The sequence below is a fragment of the Taudactylus pleione genome, unplaced genomic scaffold, assembly GCF_031769625.1.
Source record: "Taudactylus pleione unplaced genomic scaffold, aTauple2 ptg000706l, whole genome shotgun sequence".
Lineage (NCBI taxonomy): Eukaryota > Metazoa > Chordata > Amphibia > Anura > Myobatrachidae > Taudactylus > Taudactylus pleione.
The window spans coordinates 918,286-939,063 of NW_028285108.1; the positions used below are offsets into that span (position 1 = coordinate 918,286).

Sequence of the window (20,778 nt, forward strand, 5' to 3'; positions counted from 1 at the left end):
ACAACAAACTACCCAGATCATAAGCCACATCTCATTAATGCTTTGTCGTCAGTGCGCACAATTCATATATTGGTATGTAAACTAGGGGTGTGCACCGGCCACTTTTTGTGTTTTGGTTTTGGATCTGGATCTTTCTTCGTGTTTTGGATCTGGATTGGTTTTGCCAAAACCACCCTTCCGTGTTTTGGGTTCTGGGTTTTGTGTTTTGGATCTGTATTTTTTTGAAAAAAAGCATAAAAACAGCTAAAATCACAGAATTTGTGGGGCTTTCTGCTCCTATGCTATTATTAACCTCAATAACCTTAATTTCCACTCATTTCCAGTCTATTCTGAACACCTCACAATAGTGTTTTTATGTCCAAAAGGTTGCACCGAGGTAGCTGGATGACTATGCTAAGCGACACGAGTGGGCAGCACAAACACGTGGCCCATCTAGGAGTGACACTGCAGCGGCAGACAGGATGGCAGTTTGAAAACTAGGCCACAAACAGTACATAATGCAAAGAAAAAAAAGAGGTGCAAGATGGAATTGTCCTTGAGCCCTCCCACCCACCCTTATGTTGTATAAACAGGACAGGCACACTTTAACAAACCAATCATTTCAGCGCCAGGGTCTGCCACACGACTGTGGCTGAAATGATTGGTTCGTTTGGGCCCCCACAAAACAAGCTGGCAATTAATCTGTCCCTGCACAAACTGGCTCTACGGAGACAAGATGTCGTCCTCATCCTCCTCATTCACCGATTCCTCTCCCTCTTCAGTGTTGTGTACATCCTCATCCTCACAGAGTATTAATTCGTCCCCGCTGGAATCCACCACCACAAGTCCCTCTGTACGTTATGGAGGCTGGACTCCCTGGAAGAGTTGATAATTCATTTTTATGAACATCATCTTCTCCACATTTTGTGGAAGCAACCTCCTACGCCTTTCGCTGACATGGTTCCCGGCTGCACTAAACATTCTTTCGGAGTACACACTGGAGGGGGGGCAACTCAGGTAAAATAGAGCCAGTTTGTACAGGGGCCTCCAAATTGCCTCTTTTTCCTGCCAATACAGGAACGGACTGTCTGACATGCCTACTTGGATGCTGTCACGGATGTAATCCTTTAACAGACAGACGCACGCTTGTCGCTGCTGCTTTGAGGATGCAGGTGCGGCTACAGCCCACACAATTCACAAAGACAGAAAAAAAAAAGAAGAATTTTTTATATATTGTGGAGCGCACTTTGAGGGTTACACCACCCTTTAAGAGACAGATGCACGCTTGTCACTGCTGCTTTGAGGATGCAGGTGCAGCTACTGCACATACATTTCACACACAAACACAGAAAAAAAGATTATTTTATTTTGGTTGGAGCGCACTTTGGGGGTTACACCACCAAATTGGGGGCCTCCAAATTGCCTCTTTTTCCTGCCAATACAGGTACGGACTGTCTGACATGCCTACTTGGATGCTGCAACCGATGTAATCCTTTAACAGACAGACGTACGCTTGTCGCTGCTGCTTTGAGGATGCAGGTGCGGCTACAGCCCACACAATTCACAAAGACCGAAAAAAAAAAATTTTTTTTATTTTTTGTGGAGCGCACTTTGAGGGTTACACCACCCTTTAACAGACAGACGTACGCTTGTCGCTGCTGCTTTGAGGATGCAGGTGCGGCTACAGCCCACACAATTCACAAAGACAGAAAAAAAAAGAAGAATTTTTTTATTGTTTGTGGAGCGCACTTTGAGGGTTACACCACCCTTTAACAGACAGATGCACACTTGTTGCTGCTGCTTTGATGATGCAGGTGTGGCTACAGCCCACACAATTCACAAAGACAGAATAAAAAAGAAGAATTTTTTTATTGCTTGTGGAGCGCACTTTGAGGGTTACACCACTCTTTAACAGACAGATGCACGCTTGTCGCTGCTGCTTTGAGGTTGCAGGTGCGGCTACAGCCCACACAATTCACAAAGACAGAAAAAAAAGAAGAATTTTTTTATTGTTTGTGGAGCGCACTTTGAGGGTTACACCACCCTTTAACAGTCAAACGCACGCTTGTTGCTGCTGCTTTGAGGACAGTATCATATGCAGTGACAGTAGACTTGTCAGAAACTGTTGGCACGTCCTTTAGTCCGGACCAGATGTGCAAACCGGCCCTTAACTTATGACACAGGCGCACGCTTGGCGCTGCTACTGTGTTGATGCACGTGTGGCTACATCGCACACAAGTCACAAACACAGAAAAAAAATTGTTTTTTATTTTTTGAAGCACTTTGGGGGTTACACCACCCTTTAACAGACTTATGGGACACAGACGCATGCTTGGCGCTGCTCCTTTGTTGATGCACGTGCAGCTACAGTGCACACAATTCACAAAGACAGAAAAAAAAGAAGAATTTTTTATTTTTTGTGGAGCGAACTTTGAGGGTTACACCACCCTTTAACAGACAGACGCACGCTTGTCGCTGCTGCTTTGAGGATGCAGGTGCGTCTACTGCGCATACATTTCACACACAAACACAGAAAAAAAGATAATTTTATTTTGGTTGGAGTGCACTTTGGGGGTTACACCACCCTTTAACAGACAGATGCACGCTTGTCGCTGCTGCTTTCAGGATGCAGGTGGAATCTAGACGGGATTTGGAACCAGGGACACACTACATCCATCAATTGTCTAAATCCCACTGCACTAATGGCGGATATCGGACGCATGTCTAACACCAACATAGCAGTCAAGGCCTCAGTTATACGTTAGGCTTCAGGATGACTGCTGTCGTACTTCATCCTCCTCGCTAAGGACTGTTGGAGGGTCAATTGTTTAGTAAAAGTAGTGGTGTTCCTACTTCCTCTCTGGGATGATGAACAACTCCCAGCAGCAGCAACAGCACTAGGAGGAAATGGTTCTTGATCTTTCCCTATTTTATTTTTATCGGAGAAAGTTTGGACCTCCATTTATGTTATATTGATATATACGTGCGGCTAAGGCGCACACAAACACAGAAAATATTTTTTTATTTTTGTTGGAGACTAGTGCACTTTGTGAGTTACACCACCCTTTAAGAAATGAGCCAGCCGGCCCTTTACTTATGGGACACAGGCGCACACTTGTCGCTGCTCCTTTGTTGATGCACGTGCAGCCACAGTGCACACAATTCACAAACACAGAAAATATTTTTTTATTTTGTTTGGAGTGCCCTTTGGGGGTTACAGCACCCTTTAACGGACAAGCCAGCTGGCCCTTTACTTATGGGACACAGGTGCATGCTTGGCGCTGCTCCTTTGTTGATGCACGTGCAGCCACAGTGCACACAATTCACAAACACAGAAAATATTTTTTATTTTGTTTGGAGTGCACTTTGGGGGTTACAGCACCCTTTAACGGTCAAGCCAGCCGGCCCTTTACCTATGACACAGGCGCACACTTGGCGCTACTTTGTTGATGCATGTGCAGCTACTGCGCACACAGTTCACAAACACAAAAAAATATATTTTTTTATTTTTTTTGGAGTGCACTTTGGGGGTTACAGCACCCTTTAACGGTCAAGCCAGCCGGCCCTTTACCTATGACACAGGCGCACGCTTGGCGCTACTTTGTTGATGCACGTGCGGCTACTGTGCACACAATTCACAAACACAAAAAAATATATATTTTTATTTTGTTTGGAGTGCCCTTTGGGGGTTACAGCACCCTTTAATGGACAAGCCAGCTGGCCTTTTACTTATGGGACACAGGCGCACGCTTGACACTACTTTGTTGATGCACGTGCGGCTACTGCGCACACAATTCACAAACACAGAAATTTTTTTTTTTTGCACTTGGGGGGAGCACCCCTGATGGACAGAGCACCCCCTGGACAACACTACAGCACCCCTTTAGGACTGGGACACTGCACAGGACTTTGGAGTGGACACAGCCCCTATGGACAACTGACTGCACAACACAGTCCAGCCAGCCCCTATGGACTTTGGAGGAGTGGACACAGCCCCTATGGACAACAGCAGCACAGCACAACACAGCCAGCCCCTATGGACTTTGGAGGAGTGGACACAGCCCCTATGGACAACAGCAGCACAGCACAACACAGCCAGCCCCTATGGACTTTGGAGGAGTGGACACAGCCCCTATGGACAACGGCAGCACAGCACAGCACAACACTACACTACACAGCCCAGCCAGCCCTAACTCCCACCCTCCCTCTTCACTGTCCACAGCCGAGTGAGAAAATGGCGCCGACGTGGGTACCTTATATATAATCCAAAACCCGCGAGACCCGGAAAGCGGGATGATGACGTTTTGCCTCGATTTCAGATCTGAGTCAGGCGGGAAAAGTTGAGCCTGACTCCGATCGGCCTCGGATCGGGGGGGCTCGGGGGGGTTCGGATTTCAGAAATCCGAACCCGCTCACCCCTAAAGTAAACACATTAATAGTACGCTACTCTGTATTATGCCACTGCATCAGATAAAGTCCACTCTGCAACGTTTGCTAAATACATGGCTTATTAATCCTAGCTTCCCTATGATTTATAGCCATGCTTGTATGTCTTCAGGTAGAGCTGTTTAGGTTTGCTGTACTGGATATACAGTAATTATAGCAGTGTAGAGGGCACAACAGCTGTGAAAAAAAAATACATTGCCTGGCGATATAAACACATGTACAGAAATAAGCTAAAAAGATAAGGAGATATATTGAATAAACTCTGAAGTAGTGTATGGCCAATCCGATAAATGAAACACATTTCAAAGTCTCTTTAAATAATGGGTACAGGTCCATGGTTTTCTATTCATACCATATAGGACAGTGGTTTCCAACCTGTAGCTCCCACGTCAGGTGATTGCCGCAGCTGTGCTTACCTTTGGTTCCACCCACGGCATCTACGCTATGGCAGAGCGAGTGACTCCTGCCCAGCCCTGCTAGAAAATCACACAGCAGCCCTGCCTATACAGTATCTTTTGCTATTCTACTGCATGTAATGTGCCTGTGCTTAAATTTTATTTACAAACTACAACAATATCACTGTCATAATTAAATGCATTGTTGTTTTTTATGAAAATTTTAAAAAAAAATTCCTTAAATGAACTTCAATTGTTCAGTTATTGGCCAGATTTTTTTTCTACAATTTTAGTAGCTCTTCAGGAGGTTTCATTTTCACTAAAGTAGCTCACACCTCAATTATGGTTGGTGATCACTGATATAGGGTATGTTTGGTAGAAATGGCTCATATGGGCTAATTAAGAAAATATATATATTTGTCCAAAACCGACTGTAACCTTTATATTTTATTCCTAAGCGCCGGCCAGTGAGGAAGGACCTTTGTTTGAGGCTTGTTGAAAACATGACTTCCCAAGTGTGTGTATTCTGAGCAGTTGTAAATGTCTAGCCAGGTTGCACTTTGAAAACAATAGGCACTTTTGGATAGCCCCTCAGCTTCTCACAATCGTAGAGCCACATTTGGCTGTCTGAATTTAACCATCGTGCAGCTGAATTTGAAATGATCTAAATCATGTGCTCAGACAGAATAAATTACGTGACATGAAGAGCCCTGATCACAAAGTTAACATTTTTGACTTTGTGGATTGAATGGAAGCAATATTTCCATACACTTTACTGTTTAGCTATGCAACATCCATCAAAGACACTCGTACATACACTTATTAATAGACATTGGTAGTGAAGTGAAATTCCTAAAAGGTTTGATACATTTCATTCTTAATGACAGAACGATTAGGACCATGAAGAGCTTGACACTGACCACTGTGCATTTCTTACCTCATAACCCAATAAGACTCCATTGACAGTAGCCACAGCTTTCCATTCCACCTCAATCTCAGATGATGATATAGCTGTGGCCTTCATCTTTGAAGGATAAACGCTCGGCTCTAAGGATCAACAAAGGAAGCCGATAAATTCAAATGCAACTAAAACAAATTGTGCAACGATACAATATTTTATCATCCCATGTAGATTACATTTCAGCCTCTCCCACTGAGAAGAAACAATACACAGAAATGTGATATAAAATGCATTGTATATACACTGACACAAATATTAATTACACTACAAGAAAATCCAGAGCATGATACTCTCCCAATGAGTTTGGAAGTCTTCCAATTATCAAAATCCAAAATCAGTGGTATCCTAAACTACAGCATTAGTGGGGAGACAAAAGAATAATTGTTTGTTTTCATACAATTAATGTTCATTATGTTGAAATATGTTTTATTCTAAAAGCAATAGTACAGTATGTGTCTTACCTATTCTTGTTGAATAAAACGGTATTGTCAGGTCAGAGATGCAATGCAGTTAAAGTGAATGAACCGAGTATTTTATTTATAAAAACAAAAATTTGTATTGTAAAATTCAGCTTATTTGGTCATCATTTAGGTCTTCTATAACTCATGCAAATAAGGAGACATCTGACCTACAGTTAATTCAAGAGCCACAGCCACAGCCTTATATTAGTTCCAATTACCACCACCCATGAGATGCCAGTTCTGTGCAGCTGTGGCCGCCCACTTAATTATGAACTCATTTAAATATGCAAAGTTTCACCACATGGGACTTACAGTATTAGAACATCACAGACAGCAAAAATATTATGTTTGATTTTATATGCAATCTGGATATTATTTAGGATATCCCACAATCTATATGGATTATTTTGATTCACAAAATGATTTCAGGCACTGCCCATTATTAGAAAAAAAAATTACTTCTCCTTCAATTATCATCATAATGTGCTTGAAAAAGTTCACGGGCGTGGAAGACAATGCGCAGCTTCCCACCACTTCTGTGTCCAGCTTGTTAAAAGACTTCAATCCACTAAGCACCATAAAGAATTCTCTGGGATTCCCCCTCCGCCATTGGTATACTACAGACGACAAGTACCCCTGTGAAGTGAGCCGGCGGGTCTTCTATTACAAGTGATCCATCCTGGGACCAAGGGGACATGCGGCTAAACTACTGACAGCTGCTGCTAGCGCTACCAGTAAGCAGACGGTCCAGCAGCATAAAGAAGCCGCCCTTGGACCGAGAGGTTCAACTGCTAAAAAACTGACGGCCTCTTGGGCTCTACTAGTGATTACAGCGCAAGAGGGGGAAAATACACAGTGCCGCTCTCTGTGTTTACATCTAATCCCACAACAGTCTGGCTCCTACAGTTATGGGACATTAATTTGGAGAGCAGATAATCCAACTATTCTTATATTGGAATTCTTGACCGGTATATCGGTTGATTTGTGCTTATGGACAGTCTCTTCTTAAATACTGGATAAAAACCACCATTTTTTATTACTAATTGACAGTTATCAACTGGACACAGTATATGAACTTTTAAATAATCATTTTTACTATTTTTATAATTTGTGTACATCAACCTATGCATATCTAATTTACTCTAATGTGCAATTTTTGTTTATGGTGAGCTACATTTGTGATTGATTTGTTACATGGTATAAAATTAAATTGTTAATTTGTATCGGATTTCTGAAGTTTGCTATCTAATATAATAAAATAAATGTGATCTTTATTTTTGCATATTATTCCGGATGTGTACTATTTAGTATATTACTTCACTGATAGATTGATCTTATTAACTTAGATCTTTTATTGACTATATTTGTTATTTTCCAGCGCAGTAATCTTTTTTGATACTCATGGTTTATGGGGTTAGCAATTCTCCCCTTTATTTCCTGCAGCAGGCATTATCTCTTATCACAGGTGGGATATAGGCGCTTGAGTTATCCTTGCTTTTTTGAATGGCTGGAGCACATCACAGAGCAGGGAGAAATGTCCTGTGCACTGCACATCTGTATATATCCACAGTCATAAGTGATCCTCTTTTATTTCATAGTTATTATTTTGCAGAGAGAAGTAAGCCTTCTACCATTTTCCAAATCACTTTTACTACATGAGCACTGCCATGGGCCGTAACTACCATAGGTGCAAGGGGTGCAGCTGCTATGGGGCCCAGACCTGAGGGGGACCCATCTTCCTTCTCAAAGTTACATGTGCTATATCAATTTTTCACCATTGGGTTGTACATAGGGGCCCTTACAAACTTTTGCTGTGGGGCCTTCAAATACCTAGTAACGCCCCTGGCTCCTCCTGTATTTCACTATACTTATAATGGCAGACGGGGAAGTAGATTTACTAAAGGTTCTAAAAATGAGAAGTGGTCAGAATATGTCTATTAATTTCTAGGATGCAATACAGACATGATTAGGGATGGCCATCAATCATTAATGATTCATAATCATCGATGGTTTATGGTCGATGTTGAATGCTTTTGCCATCGACGTGGGAGAACCAGATGGTTTTCCTCCATCGACGTCAAAGCATAACCAAATGTTTTTTTTTTTTACAAGGTGCCAGGACTCAGAGAATAGCTCCACCCCTGGCACCCACAAAGCCCTGACCCCAGGTTCTGACTGGCCCACGGGCCAGTCAGTCACAAAACACAGATGACCATTGATTGGTGAAACCATCGATGGTCATCCATTGAATAGTTTGTAGTCATTGATGGCTATTTGCTATTTTGCCATCGATGGTAATCGTCAATCATAACACCACCGATGGCCATCCCTAGAAATGATCGCTAGAATGAGATTGATTGCTATGGATACCACCCATTTTCATTTGAGAAGCTTTACTAAATCTACCCGAGGGCAGGGTCGTAGCTACCATGAGTGCAGAGGGTGCAGTTGCAAAGGAGCCTGCCTCCCCCCTGCACCCACTTTTGGTATGTGTGACTTAGGGCCTGATTTACGGTGGGCATCTGACCCTACAGTTTGCTGAGAGCAGGTGCCGCTCCGGGACGGTCATAAGGCTGCCGACGTGCCGTTGCCTCTGAATGCATACTTGCATAGTGCAAGTATGCATTCAGCATACAGAGTGGCATACAGAGTGGCTCCCGAGTCTCTTAAGCTTGACGTTATGTCCACAATGCTTAAGGTACTCGGAAGTTGCTCCGTATGCACTATACAGCGGCAGTCCGGTGAACCCCGTGGACAGTGAATCCCTGGAAATTTTCAGACTCAGGGCCCATCACAAAAGGTAAGTACATGGGGGCTTTCACTCTGTGTGGCTTACTGTGGACATAACATTAATACTTGAGGGGGCACTGGGTGGCATAACATTAAATCCTGGGGGCATAATATTAATTATGGAGGTGGCACTGTGGGGTTTAATATTTTATACTGGGGGCACTGTGTGCATAATACTAATAATGGGGGCATTGTGTGGTATAGTGGGGACATTGTGGGGATTATTATTTAGTACTGGGGCATAATAATTCTGAAGGGAGCTCTGTGGAGCATTAAATTTAATACTGGAGCCACTGTGTGCATAATATTAATACTGGGGGCATTGTGTGGCATAGTGGAGACATTGTGTGGCCTAATAATACTGGGGGCATTGTGTGGCATACTGTGGGCACTGTGTGACATACTTAGTGCACTGTATGGCATAATGTTTATACTGGGGGGGCACTGTGGCATAATATGTATAATGGGGCACTGTGTGGCATAATGGCAGGCGGGGGGCCCATAAAAATTTTGCTATGCAGCCCCCATAGGTCTAGCTACACCCCTGCCCCAGGATGAAAGAAATGTATGAACATGAAGGGTATATAAGTGCTAATTAGGACATACTATGGCAGAGCCAGAACTAAATTCAGCTATGAATAGCCTACCTTCTTCTGCAGAGTTAACAGTGGTTTCCAGACTGTAAGGCCCTTCTCCTTTCCGATTAAATGCTTTGATCATTACGTCAAAAGGAGTGTAAGCTGCAATGCTTTCATTTCTGTATACAAAGTGCTGAGACTGTGCCCCAGAAACTTTAACCATCTGCCAGGAGTCCTCAGTCTTTCTCTTGTAGGCAATGATGTACCCAAAACCATCTCCATTCTGGTACTGTCTCCCCAGAGGCTGTTACACCAAGGATAACAAAGATCAGAATATGTGCATTAATAATTAGTTTAACATACTGTAACACAGACTCAACTAAAATATACTGAAATGAACAACTGGAGTACCTATGGCCAGCAGCCACTGTGCAGTTTTATGGAATTAGGTCTGTGTTTTTTTTTATGGTGATAACCATAGAAGCCATTTCGTCAGTGGTTCCACTGACTATTGAAAGGGATCAGCATAGTGATCTAGCAATCTGTTTTATAAATTGTGTTCACCCCTTTCAGAAGCAGGTAGCACTTATAAATAGGGCACTGCTGGACAAGTGGTGCCCCCCTGGGTTCAATATATTAGATGTACAGTGAATATGTTGATAACTTGAGAATTTTGACCTGGTGCAAATGTTGGCATGCATCATGTCGACACTGATGAAGAGTTGACTGGTCACAATTTAGAGAACTCTAAAGGTAATGTCGACATTTCATATATTGACATTTTGTCCATATCGACATTATGCAGGTGTCGACATTTCAACCATGTTGACATCATAACGTTCAACATTCTGGTGTCAACATTATGAATGTCTAGCAGGGTGCCTGGAACCGGCACTAACCATCTGGCTAGCAGGGTGCCTGGAACAGCACCCTGCAGCCAGTGTCACTGCTGCAGAGCCACTGGAGGGTCCTTTGGATGCTCCAGACATGTAACCTGCAGCCTTTACAGCCCCTCGGATGCTCCTGCGATGCTGCTGATCTTACCCTTGCTGGTAGCTCTGCCTTCTTGGCAAGACGCCATGCGGTCGGGGTGTGTGGATATGCAAAGCCCTATTATGGTACTGCACCCACCCCTTATCTTAAGTATCATACAGAATCAGGACTTCTCATATATGTTCCCCTTCTTACTTCAACAGAATTACCAAAGTGTTCTGTTTAGGAATTACAGGAAGGTCTCTCAATGTAAAATTCTGTAGGATGAGGATGTCAGCATAGAGCACTCCAGCAAGAATACGGAATTACAAAGTTTCCTAAATCTATTAAATAGACTGAGCTTGTGCGACTGATGCCATATAGAGGCATGAAGTGGGACTGACCATGGAAGACTGACATGGAAAAAAAAGGTAGACAATAAAGGCTCTGTAAAGTGGACGCAAGGGGTGTGGTCGACATGAAAGGATGTAGACAAAAAGAGACTAGGACAGAGGCAAGACAAATAATGATAGGTTTCAAAAAAGCCCAGAAGTACAGGCAGCATGGACAAAATGTCTGTGGATGAGGTATGTATGATGCCTGTATATACATTTAATTAATGTTGGGAGGGTGTCAGGGAGCTCTGGATCAGAATTTGCATTGCGACACAGGCACTTTATGGCTACATTACTGGATGGTTCACTAATTTGAAAAAACAAAAAATAAAAAACAGCCATCTGTGAAATGGGTGATGTGAAATCAGTGTCCACTTATTTTGGTACACCTTTCTAGTACTGGTTCTGACTCCCCTTTACCCACAGAACAGCCTCCATTCCTTAGGTCATGGCTCCAACAAGGTGCTAGAAATATTCCATAGAGATTCTGGTCCATGCTGACATGACAGCATGACTGTAGATTTGTTGGCTGCACATTCATACTGCATCTCCTGTTCTTCCACATCCAAGAGGTGCTCTATTGGATTGGAGATCTGGTGACTGTAGAGGTCATTGGAGTAGACTGAACTCATTATCATGTTCATAGAACCAGCTTGAAATAACATCTGCTTTATGACAGTAAGTGTTATCATGCTGGAAGTAGTTATTTAACCATTGGTAGACTGTGAGCATTTACTCATTTGGTATTAAGGGGCCTAATATGTGCCAAAAAAATATTCTCTGTAGCATTATATCACAAACAACAGTCTGAACCATTGACACAATACAGGATGGATCTGTGGCTCCATGTTGTTTATGCCAGGATTTGTCAGAACAAGTGATCTTATTTGAGTTACTGTCGCCTTCCTATTAGTTTCTCTGACCACTCTCATTAACAAGCTGCTTTTGGCCACAGAACTGCAGTTCACTGGTTTTTGTCATTGTTTGTTTCGTGCACCATTCTCTGTAAATGGGTTGGGTATGAAATACCAGCGGCTGATTAGTGCCTAACCCTAACCTCCACCCAGTGGTGCCTAACCCTAACCCACCCTCCCCGCAGCCTAACAGTAACTCCCCCCCCCGGCGGGTGTCTACACCTAACCCTGCCTCACCCCCCCCGGGATTCCGACGCCGGGATTTCAGCTGATGGCGTCCCGGTCGTCGGTATTTTAACTATATCCTCTGTAAATTATAGTCTGTAAACTCTAGAGATCAGTAGTCTTTCAGATACTCAAACAACCCCATCCGGCACCAACAATCATTCTACAGTCAAAGTCACTTAGATCAATTTTTTTTAATTCTGTTGTTTGTTCTAAACAACTAAACTTCTTGACCATGGATCTCTTGAACCTCTTAGCATTTATGTATTAAGTTGCTTCCACATGATTGGCTGATTAGATATTCATTAACAAACAGACCTAGGTTTAAGTGGCTAATGGTTTCAATATTAAAAATAAAAAATCTGAAAAATCATTATTTTCTTAACTGCTGTTGTATGTGAAGAAGTCTATGGGGTAGATTTACAGACCCTCAGTTTATTAAAGCCGCTGATGATCAGCTGCATTGACCAATGGATTAAAAGTTGCAAATGTAATAAATGATAAGCAAAGATGGTTTGCCATTTATATCTGACTTTAATTTAAATCCAGTGGTCAAAGCTACCGATCATCAGTGGTTTTGACAATTCTCGGATTAGTAAATCTATCCCTTTTGTCAAATACAATTTGCAATGCCTAATAATGACGGCTACAGAATACAGTAATATTGTACATGGTATGTGAAAATAAAATGGGAAAACACAATTTAGAAAACTTTTTTTTTTTAAATGATCACTTAAAATGATCATTTTTAAACACAGGAGACATCCAGGGGTAGATTCACAAAAGTTCGATTTTGTTTTCTGTTTGATTTTGCATTCGATTTTGGTTTGATTTTTTATTATTATTATTATTATTATTATTATTATTATAAATAACAGTTTCATATATAGCACAGCATATTCCGTTGGGAACATTAATAGAACAAAAATGGGTAAACTAATAACAAAATGGGTAAACTAATAACAGACAGATATATAGGTAGGAAGGCCCTGCTCGCAAGCTTACAATCTATAGGGAAATAGGCATTGATACACAAGGATAAGTGCTATACATTGCATTTTGGTCCAGCCAGAATGCAGAGTTTATTGGTGGGCTGCATGATCCAGTCACACAGGAATGTCGGCCAAATATCAGGAGGATGTGAAAGAAAGACAATGTGTGAGGTTATGTGTGGACTGTGAAAGGAGATGTAATTAGATATGGAAGCTATGAAGGTTATGTGGGCGGTTCTGGAATCTGATAAGCTTGCCTGAAGAGGTGAGTTTTCAGGGAACGCTTGAAGGATTGGAGACTAGAGGAAAGTCTTATTGTTTGTGGTAAGGCATACCATAGAGTGTGTGCAGCCTAAAGAAAGTCCTGTAACTGTGAATGGGAGCAAGTAATGCGTGGGGATGAGAGACGCAGATCTTGTGCTGAGCGGAGAGGTCGGGTTGGAAGATGTTTTGAGATGAGTGAAGAGATGTATGTTTGTGTGGTTTGGTTAATGGCCTTATGTGTAAGTAAAACTATTTTGTATTGAATGCGGTAGAAAACCAGCAACCAGTGGAGGGACTGACAGAGCGGGTCAGCTAATGATGAATGCTTGGCAAGGAAGATAAGCCTCGCCGCTGCATTCATCATGAATTATAATGGTGATAGCCAGTTTTTGGGAATTCCAGTAAAGAGACTATGAGTGCATGGATTAGAGTTTTTGCAGTGTCTTGTGTGAGATATGGTCGAATTTTGGATATGTATGTAACATGATTTTGAGACAGATTCAATGTGGGAAACAAAGGACAGTTCAGAGTCAAGGATGACACCTAGGCAGCAAGCTTGTGGGGCAGGGTGGATTGTCAAGTTTTTTTTTTTTTCCCACTTTCCCCTACCTTGACTTCTGATGGATTGTCGAGTTATCAACAGTGATAGAGAGATCAGGTTGGTAACTGTTATTGGCCGATGGAAATATAATTAATTCTGTTTTAGAAATATTAAGTTTCAGGTGGTGAGATGGCATCCAAGATGAAATGGCAGAAAGACATCCAATGACACGGTGAAGATGGTGATAAATCTGGGGAGGATAGGTAGATTTGAGTATCATCCGCATACAGATGGTACTGAAATCTAAAAGAGCGGCTTCGTTTGCCAAGAAAGGTGGTATAGTTTGAGAATAGCAGAGGACCTAAGAATGAGCCTTGTGGCACTCCAACTGATAGAGGTAGCAAAGAGGAGGCAGAATCAGAAAAACAAACAGTAAAAAAGCTAGGTAGGTAGGTATGAGCAGATAGGTAGTATGAGCACCAAGAAAGAGCTGTGTCCTTAAGACCTAGGGATTGTAGTGTTTGTATGAGAAGACCTAGGGATTGTAGTGTTTGCACTGGTCAACAGTGCCAAAAGCAGCAGAGAGATCTAGAAGAACTAGTAGTGAGTGATGGCCTTTAGCCTTGGCAGTGACCAGGTTATTTACTACCTTAGTCAGTGCTGTCTCTGTGGAGTGTTGGGAACGAAAGCCGGACTGAAGTGGGTCCAATAATTTGTGTGAGTTAAGAAAGTGTGTGAGGCGGGTGTAGACAAGTCTCTCAAGTAGCTTGGAGGGGCATGGGAGCTGGGAGATAGGACAGTAATTTCAGAGTGTGTTAGGGTCAGAATTTAGTTTTTTCAGAATGGGAGTAATCACTGCATGCTAAAAAGTGATTGAAAGATGCCAGTAGAGAGAGAGAGATTACAGATTTTAGTTAGGGTTGGGATGAGCACAGGAGACAGAGCTTTACTGATTTGTGAGGGTATAGGATCTAGAGGAGAGGTAATAGAGTCGGTGTATGAGAAGAGTGTAGATACTTCATCTTCGTTTGTGGGGTCAAATGAAGAGAATGTCCCAGAGGGTTCAGGTAGGGAATTCAGCAGGTCACTAGCTGAGGAAGAGCATACCATTTCATTTCGGATCTTATCAATCTTGTTCTTGAAATAGAAAGCAAGATCTTGTGCACAGATAGTAGCAGGTGGGTTGGGTGAGGGAGGGGTAAAAAGAAGTTTAAATGTATTAAAAAGTCGCTTGGAGTTAGAGTCTTGAGCAGAGATTAGAGATTGGAAATATGTTTGTTTGGCAGCGTCCAGAGCAGTACGATAAGAGTTGTAGATAGTCTTATTGGAGTATGAGAAGAAGAAGAAGAAGTCACTTGGAGTATGAGACTTTTGCCACTAATGTTCTACTTTACATGAGAGATTTTGTAGATGCCTTGTTACGTTAGAATGCAATGGATGACGTCTAAGTTTACGTGGTGTGTGATGGGTAGCTGGAGCTACTTCATCGAGGGCTTTTTCTAGAATCTGGTTTAGGTGTGATGCAGCAGTCTCAGGAGAAGTGAATATAGAAATTGATGAGAGTAGTTGTTGTAGAGAGCTAGATAGTTGTTGAAAGTTAATAGCAGTAATATTTCTGCGTGTTTTAGAAGGTTTGGTTGATTTCAATGACATTGAGGTTGATGTAATGGAGGAGAGTGTGCAGGTGATAAGTTTGTGATCTGAGAGAGGGAAAGGAGCATTAGTGAAATCAGAAACTGAGCATAGTCTGGTGAATACAAGATCAAGGCAGTGGCCCTCCTGATGAGTAGAGGAGTCAGGGCCTGATTCAGACCCGGTCGCAAGCCCTGAGCACTCGCAACCAGGTCATGGTGGCCCAGAGCGCATGCGCACGACGGAGTCGGCTCCGCCGTGCGCATGCGCGAGACCCGGATAGCGACGGGCAATCAGTCGCTCCGGATCTCGCACCAAAGGGGGCGTGCTGTCGATGTTGAGTGACAGCACGCCCCCTTTGGTGGGCGGGTCAGGGGGGTGGCTGCCCAGACGGAGGCATTCCCATGAGAACGCCTACCATCTGGGGTGGCCCCACTGACATCACAAGTGATGTCAGCGGGAGAGCTTTCGGCTTTGTTTGAGCCAAAAGCTCTCTGGGGCTTGCGGCCACGAGACCCTACCACAAGGGTCTCGTCGCAAGTCCGATGGTTGCAATGGTCTTGACCATCGCGACCATCATCCTGGCCGCTCGCATTAGCTGTGGGAGGCCGCTCCATAAAAAAAAAAGACGCCCTGATTCAGAGCGAGCGCTTTGTCAGGGCATCCGGCTCTGAATCAGGGCCTCAGTCCATTAGGAGAGGCCAAAAAAGGAGGTTAAAGAGAGTTGTTGGAGGCATGAGGAGATTGTGGACTGTCAATGGGGATATTGAAGTCACCCATAATGATGGTGGAGATGTCTGAGGATAGGAAGTGAGGGAGCCAGGCAGAAAAATGCTCCAGAAATTGTTGAGGTGGCCCATGTGGGCACTAGATAGCAGCAACTCACAGAGAGAAAGGGGTGAAAGTCCTGATAGAATGTACTTCAAATGATGTAAATGTGAGTGAAGGTACCTGTGGGAGAACTAATAGAAGCAGCTAATACCACCAGCTAATAGAAGCAGCAGGAGAGAGATATAAATATATTTGTGGGATTTGTATGAAAGATTTTTATGACGACAGGTTGTGGATGTTATTGTCAATGTGTATAGATAAGTTAAAAGCTCATGTGTGTTTGTAAGAGGAGAGTAGATTAATGAGGCAGTAATATGTACAGAAGGATGAGCTGTAGGGAGAGTAAAGGATGTAGTAGCCTTAGAGATGATTCCAAGGAGTGAGATAATAAAAAAGGTTTTTGATACATTGTGTTTTTTATATTTTTGAATTTTTATTTAAGGATTTACTAAAGCCCAAATAGAATGTCAAATCGAACAGAAAAATGAATTTCAAATGAAATCGAATTTCTGAAAAACATCGATGTTTTCCCATATAGGACTATAGGATCCCTTCATTTACTAACATTCGATTTACAAATCAAGTGAAAAACAAACTCACAATCGAACTGTAAATCCCCAAGTGAATAGAAGAGCTTCATGCTTTCATTTTCAGCATGAGCAGTTCGATTTCACACAGATACATGCATATATCAGTGAGATGCATGCATGTATCTTACTGTAAAAAGCGTTAATGTTACAAAAAAAAATGATGTTGAGTCCCCCCCTAAAAACACAACCAGCCCCAGACTCTTCATAGCTAGTTCTGGTTGTGTTGTACAGGGGAAAAATTGCGCAAGGTTCCCCTGTACTTAGCGCAACCAGCACCAGGCTCTGAGCCGGCCCTGGTTCTGGAATTACAGGGGAAAAAAATGTGTAGGGTTCCCCTGTCATTTCCACAACCAGCACCAGACCCTTTCTAGCGGGGGAGTAATATCACAGCCAGGGAAACCCTATCATCAGGTTCCCCAGCCAAAACATTACTCCTAGCTAGTCAGCCCAGGCTGGGAATCCCTGGGGAGTTGGGGACCCCCCCAATAAAAGGGTCCCCCTCTCCAGGGCACCCAGGCCTAGGCTGATAGCCCGAGGCTATCCCCAGCACCCGTGGGTGGTGGGTGTCAGGTTGATAGTGTAAAAGTGTAGTGTAAAAAGAGAAATGTAAACATTGTTTTAACGAGTAGAACTGCAGGTCCCAGCAAGACTCCCCCGCATGCTGGTACTTGGAGAACCACAAGTACCAGCATGCGGGGCATTAAGAGTCCGCTGGTACCTGTAGTTTACCTGTAGGAAATGTTTAAATAAAGACAATATACACACTTTGACAGTAAACACACACTCACACATACTCACCTACATTACTTGGACTGTTCCACTTCTCCCTGTAGACATCCTTGGTCTTTGTAAAAGAAAAAAAAGAAAATACCGACCCATGAACTAGGTATCATCCTTGAAGGATGATACCTCCCGAATGACAGGCTCAGATGTGGCTTTTCCCTTTGTAGTGCCGTGTCTGAGCGTTCACTGGCTGAGAGAGGTCAACTCCCGCCTCTCTCAGCCAATGAATGGCTCTCACCATTGAAGTCAATGGTGAGAGTCGCAGGCTAACCTCTAGTAACCCTGCGGCTCTCACCATTGACTTCAATGGTGTGAGCCATTCATTGGCTGAGAGAGGTGGGGGCTGACCTTTCTCAGCCAATGACCGCTCAGACACGGCACTACAAAGGGAAAAGCCACGTCTGAGCCTGTCATTCGGGAGGTATCATGCTTCAAGGATACCTAGTTCGTGGGTCGGTATTTTAGTTTTTTTATTTTGCGAAGACCAAAGATGCCTACAGGGAGAAGAGGACCAGTCCAGGTAATGTAGGTGAGTATGTATGCATTAAACCTATACTGTCACAGTGTGTGTGTATTGTCTTTATTTAAACATTTATTTACGGGTGAACTACAGGTACCAGCGGGCCCTTAATGCCCCGCATGCTGGTACTTGTGGTTCTCCAAGCACCAGCATGTGGGGGAAGGCTTGCTGGGACCTGCAGTTCTACTCGTAAAGACATTGTTCACATTTCTCTTTTTACACTACACTTTTACACCACTATCAACCCGGCACCCACTGCCCACACGTGCCGGGGATAGTCCCGGGCTATCAGCCTAGGCCTGGGGTGCCCTGGAGAAGGGGACACCTTTATTGGGGTGGTCCCCAACTCCCCATTGATCCCTGGCCAGGGATGACTAGTGGTCAGGAGTAATGTTTTGGCTGGGGAATCCGGTGATAGGGTTTCCTTGGCTGTGACATTACTCCCCCGCTAGAAAGGGTCCGGTGCTGGTTTTGGAAATTACAGGGGAACCCTACGCATTTTCCCCCTCCAATTCCAGAACCAGGACTGGATCAGAGCCAGGTGCTGGTTGCGCTAAGTACATGGGAAGCCTACGCAATCTTTCCCCTGTACTTATACAACCAGTACTGGCTATGAAAAGTCCGGAGCTGGCTGTGTTTTTATGGGGGGACCCCACATCATTTTTTTTTAACATTAACACTTAACAAGATTTTTACAGTAAAGTCGTGCATCCAATACGTGATGTTACTGAGCGATTGCACGATTATGACATCATAATCGTGCAATCCCTCACTAATAGTGCACAAATCGGGCACTATTATGTCGGAAACGACCATCGATGCGCGCTCCCACTGGTCTTTTCCGACATCAATTATCTACTGAACATGCCGGTCAATCTGCCGATAACGACAGATTGCCCATGTTCAGAAATGACTGATGTGCCTGCACTGAACGATCAATCGTTCAGTGTAGGCACTGCAGGGGGAAGGGGAACGACGATACGATTACAATGTCGTAATCATACTGTCATGCCGGTATCTGCTAGTGGACACGCGGCTTAAGATACATGCATGCATCTCACTGATGTATACATGTACAGTATCTGTGTCAAATCGAACTGCTCATGCTGAAAATGAAAGCATGAAGCAGTTCTATTCATTTCAGGCTAAGAAGTTCATGTTGGAGTGGGATTTGCTGTTCGATTTGGACATGAACATGCAAAATCAAACAGCAAATCCCTTCTTAAACTGAAACAAGATCGAATTCGAGTTGAAAATCGAAAGCAAAATATATTATTAGTAAATTTAAGATTTGCTAAAGGATTTTGCTATTCGAGTTCAATTCGATCTCAGGAGATTTCAGAGATTCATAAAAATGAATCTCTAATCGAACGTTAGTAAATTTACCCCCCAGGGTCTAGTTTGGGAATAATAGTGGTGCTTCAGTTATGTCATTGGTTCTTTGTGAATTATTAATAACACAGGCAATAGGTACACAATAAATATTGGTTAGGCTCCTTATCCAAGCCAGTAGAAGAACACTTACATCATATATAATAATTTGTTACGATCTATCCCATCTCCAACATCCATGCACAGTGGTAGCCTGGGCGTGGTACTAGTCCTACAACTCCCAAACAAGGGGCAGGTTTGTTTTTTGTTTTGTTTTTTAAAAATCCTTCAGCTGTGACTGGTTATTATAGAGGGATGGTGAAGATGGGGTGGAGATTGGGATTTTGGGAGAATTGTGTTACTGAGCAGTTATGATGCTAGCATAAAGCATTTGAGATAATATGTATTTTCTTTGCATCTGTCATATTTGTTAAATCTGTACATATGTTTATTTAAAAAAGAATGAAAGAATATATATATATATATATATATATATATATATATTAGCTGTGTGATGCAGTCACTCACCGTCCAGTTAATTGTGAGCTCATTTGGTGCACCCCCTCCTCCAGTAACCCCTGATGGAGCAACATTGGGAGCTGCAGAAACATGATTGAGAAAACAATAACTAAATACTATTTATTATAGCATACATTTCAAAATGATTATTTTTTTATAAGATGTCAATAGCCATTATAATAGCCATTAGATTATTTTGAAGCAATAAAAATACCAAAATCTTTTACCACAATTTGTTTCTTCTTACAACTTTTTGTCACAAGTTTTATTTTATTTTAGAGCAAGTAAGTATGTGCTGTGGTACACGGGAGGGTTTGGATCTGTTATCTGTAATGCTTGGGACTCTGGGCCTGATTCAGACCGGGTCGATGGTGGCCCAGAGCGTATGCGCACGACGGAGCCAGCTCCGTCGTTCGCATGCGCGAGACCCGGATAGCGACGGGCACTCCGTCGCTCCAGGTATCGCAACAAAGGGGGTGAGTTGTCGATGTTGAGTGACAGCTCGCCCCCTTTGGTGGGTGGGCCGGGGGGGTGGCTGCCCAAATGGAGGCGTTCCCATGAGAACGCCTGTCGTTTGGGGGCGAGTGATGTCAGTGGAGAGCTTCCGGCTCTGTTAGAG

The 20,778-nt window shown here is 43.1% G+C and overlaps 1 protein-coding gene across 2 annotated transcripts in view; it reads right to left on the bottom strand.

Moving 5' to 3' along the window:
* CNTN2 (contactin 2) overlaps positions 1–20,778 on the bottom strand; it is a 118,799-nt gene that overhangs the window by 5,601 nt on the left and 92,420 nt on the right. For both annotated transcript variants that reach the window (XM_088456464.1, XM_088456465.1), the window contains 3 exons: positions 20,169–20,239; positions 9,680–9,914; positions 5,758–5,867 (listed from right to left, as the gene is read on the bottom strand). In XM_088456464.1, coding sequence (XP_088312590.1) covers positions 5,758–5,867; positions 9,680–9,914; positions 20,169–20,239 — 416 coding nt within the window. The remainder of the gene's footprint in view (positions 1–5,757; positions 5,868–9,679; positions 9,915–20,168; positions 20,240–20,778) is intronic.